The sequence below is a fragment of the Papaver somniferum genome, chromosome 1 (genome assembly GCF_003573695.1).
Source record: "Papaver somniferum cultivar HN1 chromosome 1, ASM357369v1, whole genome shotgun sequence".
NCBI classification, from domain to species: Eukaryota; Viridiplantae; Streptophyta; class Magnoliopsida; order Ranunculales; family Papaveraceae; genus Papaver; species Papaver somniferum.
Genome location: NC_039358.1, coordinates 63721144 through 63731436, shown reverse-complemented (window position 1 = coordinate 63731436; position 10293 = coordinate 63721144). Strand labels below are relative to the sequence as shown.

General features: G+C 43.1%; 1 protein-coding gene across 1 annotated transcript; it reads right to left on the bottom strand.

The window, feature by feature from the left end:
* Positions 1–364: 364 nt before the first annotated feature.
* On the bottom strand, positions 365–2301 carry LOC113329773 (probable leucine-rich repeat receptor-like protein kinase At1g35710). The gene has a single exon (XM_026576606.1). It carries the CDS (start codon positions 2262–2264, stop codon positions 402–404), a length of 1863 nt encoding a protein of 620 aa, XP_026432391.1. The 5' UTR covers positions 2265–2301; the 3' UTR covers positions 365–401.
* Positions 2302–10293: the final 7992 nt, after the last annotated feature.

Genomic DNA, 10293 nt, shown 5'->3' with positions numbered 1-10293 from the left:
CTTAAGAAATGAATTCGGTGGAATCCTAAACCCAAGTACCTCTTGCACCATTGTTAATATCTTTGTGTATATAATTTTTATAAATCTAAAAATCCATTACCTTCACAAGTCCGAGAGTTTGAACCTTTATTACTACAACCACACGAAAAATCTTTTATCAAAGTACCAATCTATAAATGTGAAGAAAATATGTTTATTATCGTTATATATATACTTAGATGATGAGAACGATGGTTGCAAAACACAAGACAAGATATTTGGTGATGCAGTGTGGCTCAGGCTCAAGTTGGCAAAAAAAAGGAAAGGAAAAAAGAAATGATTATGCAAAACAAATTTATAAAGTACTTCATTTTTATTATTACTGAAACAAACATAGCAATCAGAAAGATACAACAAGTTTACTAAGCAGTTTCACAAGGAGGAAGTGGGGAGTCACAGAGGCCAGAGTTGCCCTTGAAAGAAGAAGATGGAAATGGTGTGGTATGAGAAGGAATTTTCCCAGTCAACTTGTTGTAGGACACATCAAATTCTCGGAGGCTCACCAAGTTTATCACCCCTGAAGGTATACTACCCGCAAACCCATTCTTTGCAACCTTTAGAGTTCTAAGTTGTCTCAATTTCCCAAGAGATTCTGGTATCGATCCCCCTAAACGATTGTTAGATAGAACTAATGTTTCAAGTGATTCCATGTTCCCTAGGTTTGCAAAATTATCTATGCGACCAACAAACATATTGTAAGAAAGATCGATATAACTGTACCAAGACAGAGACAAGCCATCTCCAAAAATCGGGCGTAATCCCCCTGTGAAATTGTTCAAGTGAAGATCAAGTATCCGTAAGATTGAAAGATTCATGATCTCGACTGGTATAGCTGAATGGAAACCGTTGTTAGATAAATTGAGGGAAGATAAAGAAGCCATTTTTCCTATCCAGGCCGGCAATACTCCGGATAACATGTTACTCGATAAATCAAGAGAATTCAAGAAACTATTTGCAGATAAGTCGTCGGAAGATAAATCGGACAACCATTCCGGGAGTTCACCAATTAACCCTGTTCGAGCTAAATGTAGTTGCAGAAGTGTCATTTTTGAGATCCAAATCGGTATGTTCACTAGACTCAATGGGTTGAATGACAAATCTAAGGTTTTTAATGTCGCATTTAACTTAACTAGTTCAGAAGGAATTGGACCTGACAAACCATTTCTAGAGAGACCAAGATATTGAAGATTCCTTAGATTGCTAAAACTTGAGGGAATTTTACCCTTAAGACGGTTGTTCCTCACAAACAAACCAAGAAGATTTGTTAGACTACCAAAACTTTTAGGTAATCTGCCTGTTAACATGTTGTTATCAAGTACCAAAAACTGGAGCGCAGAGCCACCGATCAATGCCGGTATACTGCCTGTAAGTTTGTTATCTTGTAAATAACAACTATTGAGAAGAACTAGCTTCGACATTGAACTTGGAAGGCTTCCAGAAATCTGGTTGTTAGATAAGATTAAATAAGCCAAGTTCTTAAGATTACCGATTGTACTTGGTATACTACCTGAGAAGTTGTTATGATGGAGTTCAAGCCTCTTCAACGAGACTAGTTTATCAATTGACGATGGAATCCCACCAGATAACTGATTTTCGGAAAAATCAAGCTCGGTAAGAGAAGACATATGTCGAAAGATGTTTGTGGGAACGGTACCAGATAGAAGATTATCATTGAGAAACAACCTGTTGAGTTTGCGAAGATTTTGGAATGATGCAGGAATTGAACCCTTGAGTTGGTTGGAATTGAGGAATAGAGTAGTAAGGTGTGACAACTTCCCGAGCTCCGTAGGGATCGTTCCTGTTAAGCTCTTGAGGTTATTAAAGTCTAACAAGCGGAGAAACGTGAGTCTACCCAATGAAGGAGAAATAGTTCCTGCCATGAACGCAAAATCGTCCAGAATTGGAGAAAATATACCAGAGCGTGAAAGATTTACGACGCGACCGTTGGAACCACAAGCGACACCTTCCCATTTGGTACAACAATCAGTGGATTTATTCCACGTTTTTAACAGCTCAGCAGGATCTAGTGTGATCTTACTCTTGAAATCAAGTAGAGCTGCTTTATCAGTTTTGTGGCATGCTTCTGTTGTTGTTGTATGCAAAGAGAAGGTTAAAAAACAGATTAAGACAAGAAATGAACTGGTTTTTATGTTGGCTATGAATGCCATTAGAAAGAGATGGATGGTTATGAGATCAACAAAAGCAGAAGTGATTGGGATTAACATCTGAGTACTCTGTATTTATATAGACCGACAGTTGACATTTTGGGTGGTTTGCAGTGGTATTGTGTGAAGTACTGTGGGTACATCATTAACGTGGCTGCGAGCAACACTCAAATACTCCATCCATGCATTTATCTATCTCTATAATGTAGTAATTCGTTTGACCAAGACCTGGATGGAGATACTTTGATTGTTTGACTTTGACATGTCTTCACAGTTCACAGTGCATGATGATGAGAAAAAGGTATGAAACCATATCTTGTTGGTTTTGTTTTGTACGCAAACTCGTCGTTATGGGCCCTTATTAATCTTCATTCCATAAAGTTGGTCATGGATCAGTTCTGGATACTTTTAATCAACAGAAAAGAATTTCTGGATTTGGATATAACAGAAGTATTAATATGGTAAATAGCTCAATTTCCCATTTCGGTGAAGGTGTACGTCTTTTCCGTTCCATGAAAGGGTGGGAAACGGAATTAAAAGGGTTTAAATTATTGGCATACTTCACCTTTCACATAATCACAGTTTGCGTGATAGGCTCACTTTCGCATGGAAATGTATTTTAGCCAAGAGGTGGGATGGTCATCAATCATAATCTATAAATATTATATAGCATATATTTTGAGCTACTTGCACCGCCACCACCGGAGAAGCCTCATTACACGGCTGAAGTAGTACTGTGCTCAGATCTTTCACTACTCGAGAAGTACACTTGACAATTTTAAATTGGATAACTATCAAGTAAATAGCCAAGTACGGCTAGTCCCTCAATCAAAGTGGGGTTCACCTTCCCAATGTCAATGCAATGAGTGGTCCCTCCCTCTTCAAAATTTGTTGATTGGCTGCCTTGGATCGACCCCAATCCAGGTCTTATTTTATTGACTTTCTTTTTATAGATTGAAGAAGATGTACGGAAGAGGTCACATACAACAAAAATGATAGATGCACCCAAGTTTTACGGGTCGATATGTACCGGACTCTAATAGCTGTGGCCTGCTGCTAAACTCCAGGGTTGCTGGGGCCACCATTTCTATTACAGCTTTGGGACAAAATGTTGTGTAAATTTCAGTCAATCTAGAACTGCTCTACATACAAAGAGAGAAACTTAACAAAGAGCCTACTGGTCGGGCTAATGGATTGTTTAAATTTAGGAGTTGTAGTATTAATCAATGTTTTAAAACCCAGACCGGATTGGAGGTTCGACATTTGAATCGGTGAACCAGTAGAAAAAATGGATTGGGTCACCCTTGACCTACTAATCTGCCTTAAAACCCAATAAATCGTGTGAATTAGACGGTTCAACCGGTGAACAAGTCGACCCAGTCGAGTTTTAAGCGGGTTCATCAGGTTACTTTTTAATTCTCAAATGAGAGTTTGTTTTTATTTTTTTAAATCAGGAAACCTAAATCCAAATACAGTTAAGAGTTTTAGTGGTGATCGAAAAAAATATTTTATCATATCATTAATCATCAACTTCTTGGTTCTTCCTACATAAAATACCAACCTTCTGATGTCAAACTTAAGATACTGTAATAATTATCATGCCGTACTACACATGTTAGAACATTTTGTAGATGTATCATTGGGTACTAAATTTGCATCAAAAATAAAAAAAAAAACATTGGGTAATAATTAGATGATGAGCCCAAAACAATACAACTGCTGATGAACTCTGGCTTAAGTTTGCAAAAAAAAATAAAAAATGAAGCAAAACAAACTTAATGAGTTCTTCTTCATTATTATCAGCTAGAGATAGAAAGGGGTTATTACGTAGCTTTACAAGGAGGAAGTGGGGAGCCGAATAGGCCGGAGTTACCCTCGAAAGAAGAAGCAGGACATGTCTTCTTATGAGCAGGAATTTTCCCGGTCAACTTGTTGTAGGACACATCAAATTTGCAAGGCTCGGCAAATTTATTACCCCTGAAGGAATACCATCTGTAAACCCGTTCTTTCGAAGCTTTAGAGTACTTAGTGATCTACTCAATTTTCCGTTGAAGGAGAAATAGTTCCTGCCATGAACGCAAAACGTCCAGAATTGGAGAAAATATACCAGAGCGTGAAAGATTTACGACGCGACCGTTGGAACCACAAGCGACACCTTCCCATTTGGTACAACAATCAGTGGATTTATTCCACGTTTTTAACAGCTCAGCAAGATCTAGTGTGATCTTACTCTTGAAATCAAGTAGAGCTGCTTTATCAGTTTTGTGGCATGCTTCTGTTGTTGTTGTTGTATGCAAAGAGAAGGTTAAAAAACAGATTAAGACAAGAAATGAACTGGTTTTTATGTTGGCTATGAATGCCATTAGGTACAAAAAGATGGTTATGAGATTAAGAAAGGTAGAAGATGTGATTGATAACAAAATCTAAGTACTCTGTATTTATATCGACCGACAGTTGACATTTTGGGTGGTTTAGTGGTATTGTGTGGAGTATTATGGGTGCGTTATGTTGGGGATTTGGCTCGACCTAAGCTCATGAGATTAGTTCCACATGGGATATGAGGAGTTATAGGTGGAGACTAATAAGGTGTGGAATCTCCCTATATAGTACCGAGGCCTTTTCGATTAAAACCCCACACCTGTCTGGCCAAAGGTGGTGAAAGTGGGGACAATATCGGTACTATGTAACGTCCGTATGATCCATCAATTGGTATCAGAGCTTTAGGTAATTGTTTGTGAGTGAAAACAATTTCTGTTGATTTTGGTAATTTCGGGTGTGTGGGTGAGAAACGAGTTTAAACCCTAAACAATGTACTGCAAGGGAGTACTTTAGATTCGAGAGATCAATCTGTACAAATCCGGCTTAAACCAAGAAATGGCCGTTCCAGACTTGCTTTCGTCACAAAGTGAAGGAGAAGGGTTGGTTTTGGGTAGGGAAGCCAAGAGAGTGTTGAGACCAAAATAGTTGATTCTGGAAGAGTAGTTGTTTCACGACTTGTATCAGAAAGTGGGAAGCTAACAGATGAAAAGCTAGCAAATATTTTCTGAGTGTTGTATGCTCCTGACCTGAACTTGTTGTTCGGTGGAAATAGGTAATGCCTATTTATACAAGTCGAAGTGAAACGTACTCTGGTCTCATTAAGAAAAGGAAAACGGGTGAGTAAATGAGAGGAGGTGGTAACCGGTAACGCTTAGAATTGATGTTCCATAAAAGAAAGCGTTTCACCATTACTCCCTGTATTTACTAACCGCCTTATCCTTATGACACTTTTTTATACTTTCTTATAACGGGCGTAGTGTACGCCGCACGCTGTAAACCGCCAAAGAAACACCCAATGAGCATCCCCCAGTTTGTGATATGTGTTGATGTCTCAAGTGTTTTCGTGGAAAACATGTAGCATGTTGTTGTCGTCTGGCAAGTCCAGCTTAGGAGACTTGCCGGCTTGGTGACCTTCGACGATCAAGATTTTGCATCTTAAGAGGAAAGGTAGCCGTTGATTATTGCAACCCTTCGTTTGGTAGCCAGTGGCATGAAAGCATGCTCGGTATGGCTTTAATATGGCCTGGTTTAGGCGCGGCCAAAAGTTAGGGTTTTGGCTTTGTTTAGGCGAGACCAAACTAGGGCCAAAAGTTGTCATGCGTTAGCTGGTAACCTTGGACGGCTAAGATCTGCATCTTAAATGAAAAGGTGGTCGTTGATCGTTGCAGGCCTTCGTTTTGGCATCCCCATAGGGAAGGCCGGTATGGCGTGGCGCGGCAAGGTGGTTGGCATGCTATTGGAACATGTGGCATGGCATGCCTTGGCACGGTTTGGTGTGGCCAAAACTGGGGTTTGGGGCCAAAGGTTACCGTGCGTTGTTTGGCAATCTTGGAAGGCTAGGATTTGCATCTAGGATTGAAGGGTGGTCGTTGATCGTCGCACGCCTTCGTTTTGGTAGCCGCATAGGGAAGGCTGGCATGGTATGGTGCGGCAAGGTGGTTGGCATGCCATTGGCACATGTGGCATGGCATGCCTTGGCGCGGTTTGGCGTGGCCAAAACTAGGATTTTGGGCCAAAGGTTACCATGCGTTGTCTGGCGACCTTGAATGGCTAGGATTTGCATCTAGGATTAAAGGGTGGTCGTTGATCATCGCACGCCTTCGTTTTGGTAGCCGCATAGGGAAGGCCGGCATGGTATGTCGCGACAAGGTGGTTGGCATGCCTTGGCGCGGTTTGGCGTGGCCAAAATTAGGGTTTTGGGCCAAAGGTTACCATGCGTTGTCTGGCGACCTTGGACGACTAGGATTTGCATCTAGGATTGAAGGGTGGTCGTTGATCGTCGCACGCCTTCGTTTGGGTAACCGCATAGGGAAGGCTTGATGAGTGCTAAAAAGTGCATATTTCTATATATTTTTCTTGGAATTTAACTCATCTTTTGTGCATTAATTCTACATTTTATCCCATATTCTGTATTTTCATTGTTTTCAAGAATAAATATTTTTATTAATTAATTTTGTATTTTTAGGTACTAAATAAAGCTTGGATGAATTACGGAGCAAAAAGAGCAGAAAAGTGGTGGAAGCCAAGAGGAATCACACAAGGAAGCCGCGAAGAATGTTGTGCACAAGACCAAAAGGCTAGAAGTGGGCTTGAAGAGGAAGAATTGTTCTTAAAGAAGATATGGGCTTGGCATACCCAAGTCCCAAAACCCTCATCCAAATCCATTTCCTATATCCATACCCGTTTCCCTTTCTAGCCGTCAGATTGGATCATCTCAGCATCCTACGGTCGCAGCATCGCCAGTACATCAAAGTCTGAAGCTTATGTCTAACACTACAGCACCTAACTCCATCTTGAGGCGTCAGTTTCGTTGTATCGGGCATCCAACGGTCGCTCCCCGCTTCCTTCCATCTCGCCGTTAGATCGATCCATCATCTTCGCATCCAACGTCTCATCCTCGCTGTTCATCAACAATTGCTAAACCCGCTCAACACCCAAGAACCCAAATCTATTAACCCAACCAAACACACCTTTCTTCCCAAAACCATCGACTCCATCTTCTCCATTCCTCTACAGACGCCATACCACCACCATCTCCACCACCTTCTCCTCCACCTGCTCTCTCAACTGCTCCGCCATCACCACCATAATCACCACAACGTCGAACAATGATAACCCATCATTGTTCCCCTCTCCCTAGTCCATCTATTCTACCTATTTCACACATATCCTTCTCCGAAACCCTAGGTGTGAAGTGGGTAAATTAGGTCGAGCTAGAGTCAAATTGGCGGTATGGGAAGCAAGAGAGGACCAATTACAAGCATGGATCGAAGTTTGATTGGATTCAGAGATTAGGTAAAATTTTAATTTCAATTTTTAAAACCCTAATTTTTCTGACATTGGGGATTTTTTGGGGGAATCGATTACATGTTTAATTGAAGTATGGGTTAGTATATTAGGGTTGTTATCAGAGTTAGGTAGGATTTTTTTTGATTTAATTTGTATTTTCACCAAACCCTAATTGGACAGATGTGGTCCTGTTTTGGGGAAGTTGGTTTGTGTATAAATAGGGATGATGGGTGTGTGTTAGAAGTTATGCCTGGACTAGCCAGTGCTTCACCCAAGAGGACAGGAATAGCCAGTGCCTCAAGGGTTAGTTTTTATTTTAAATGATGTTGTGCATTTCAATTGTTTTTATCCTATCCATTCTTTGATCTTGTTGTGCTTGAATTGTCTAGAATTGAATATCCTTATAGGTTGTTAAAACACTAAGCAAGCTTCTCTGCGGGTAGTTGCAGTGTGAGATCCCCAACTATCACAAGGTTTAGAATTCATCTTAGTGCCTTTAGCCTCCTTTCTAGACCAAACCTTAGATGAACAGCCGGCTTTGAACCGCAACTGTCATCTAGTTATTCAGAAAGCCTAGAAGCTGACTGATAACTAACAAGGGACAAGAACATAGCTGGAGGACCTGCCTTTGTTTCTTTATCACTGCCCTTGGCTCACAGCCTTGGTTTGTTTATCTTTGTTTCAATGTTTCTTATTCACTACCACTGAATTTCACTTTCTTTGTTCTCTGTCACTGTTACCTCATTGCTTTAGTTACTGCCTTGTTAATTTAGATAACTAGCTTAAAAACTTCAACTATACACCCTAGTCTCTGTGGTTCGACCCTGCCTTGCACACTCACTACAACAGACCATGTGCTCTTGCAGGTATCATTTCTGTGACTCTTTTAGAGAGCCACCAAGGCTGGCATGGTATGGCGCGGCAAGGTGGTTGGCATGCCATTGGCACATGTGGCATAGCATGCCTTGGAGCAGTTTGGCGTGGCCAAAACTAGGGTTTCGGGCCAAAGGTTACCATGCGTTGTATGGCGACCTTGGACGGCTAGGATTTGCATCTAGGATTGAAGGGTGGTCGTTGATCGTTGCACGCCTTCGTTTTGGTAGCCGCATAGGGAAGGCCGGCATGGTAGGGCCAAGGCAAATGGCGCTAACGGCTTGGCATAGTGGGTCCAAGGGTTTGGACGGCTTGGCACGGTAGGGCCAAGGCAGAATGGTGCGAATGGCTTGGCATAGTGGGGCCAAGGAAGAATGGAGCGGACGGCTTGGCATAGTGGGGCCAAGGAAGAATGGTGCGGGCGGCTTGGCATAGTGGGGAAAAGGCAGAATAGTGCGGACGGCTTGGCATAGTGGGGCCAAGGAAGAATGGTGCGGATGGCTTGGCATAGTGGGGCTAAGGGTTTGGACGGCTTGGCATAGTGGGGCTAAGGGTTTGGACGGCTTGGCATGGTAGGGCCAAGGCAAGGTGCGGTTGGCTTGGCATGGTGAGGCCAAGGGTTTGGCATGCCATTGGCGCATGGTGTGTCCAGCATGGCTAGGGCCAAGGGTTTGGCATGTCATTGGCGCATGGTGCGGCCAGCATAGCTAGGACCAAGGAAAGGTGTTGTTGGCTTGGCATGATGTGGCCAAGGGTTTGGAATGCCATGGTTGGCATGCCTTGGCGCGGTAGACGTGGCTGACATGGTTTTCCATTGGCACAGTGGTGCGGCTGGCATGCCTTGGCACGAAGATGTGGCTGGCGTGGTTTGCCATTGGCACAGTAGTGCGGCTGGCATGGTCGGCATGCCTTGGCGCGGAGATGTGGCTGGCATGGTTTGCCATTGGCACAGTGGTGTGGCTGGCATGGTCGGTATGCCTCGGCGCGGAGATGTGGCTGGCATGGTTTTCCATTGGCACAGTGGTGCGGCTAGCATGGTCGGCATGCCTTGGCGTAGAGATGTGGCTGGCATGGTTTGTCATTGGCACAGTGGTGCGGCTGGCATGGTTGGCATGCCTCGGCGCGGAGATGTGGCTGACATGGTTTGCCATTGGCACAATGGTGCGGCTGGCATGGTCGGCATGCCTCGGCGCGGAGATGTAGATGGCATGGTTTTCCATTGGCACAGTGGCGTGAGAATTAGGTCTTCGTATGTACTAAGATGATGTCGGTCAATACTAAGGGTTCTGCCGTGGAACATGACACATGTATAAAAAAAGGTACCCTGGTAATTCTTATGTAGGCATGCTGATTGATTCAATAAATGCACTAGTGGTCATAGTGACGTCATGTCAGATGTATGGTTTTGAGATTTTAACCCTAAGCTAAAAACCACCATCAACATTAAGTCCCCTGCTTAGCTCGGAACAGGAGCATTGTTGCGATGTAAGCATAAGATGGTGACTGTCGAGGACAAAATCGAAATGACAAGTCGTGAAAAGATGGTCAAGAAGACCCGACTAACCTTTTTCGATAGGTAAGGAGAGTTCGTGATTCTCGTGTTGGAGGCCTTGCATAGATTCTACTTGTGGTGTTGCTGGTTAGACCGTTAAGTGGTGAGATGTTGATTGTCAGCTTGGAATGGGAGCCGCAAGCGTTGGTTGGCTTGGAATGGGAGTCGCAGGCGTTGGTCGGCTTGGATCGGGAGCCGCAGGCGTCGGTCGGCTTGGAATGGAAGGAAACTGGCTTCGGTCCGCGGAATGGTGGAAACTGTCTTCAGTCCACATAATTGTGTAAACTGGTTTCAGAACTTTGGCTACCAAACGATGGTGATGATGTTGGAACTTCG

Coding starts and splice junctions, on each gene's coding strand:
- LOC113329773 (XM_026576606.1), bottom strand. CDS start 2,264: ATGTTAATCCCAATCACTTCTGCTTTTGTTGATCTCATAACCATCCAT.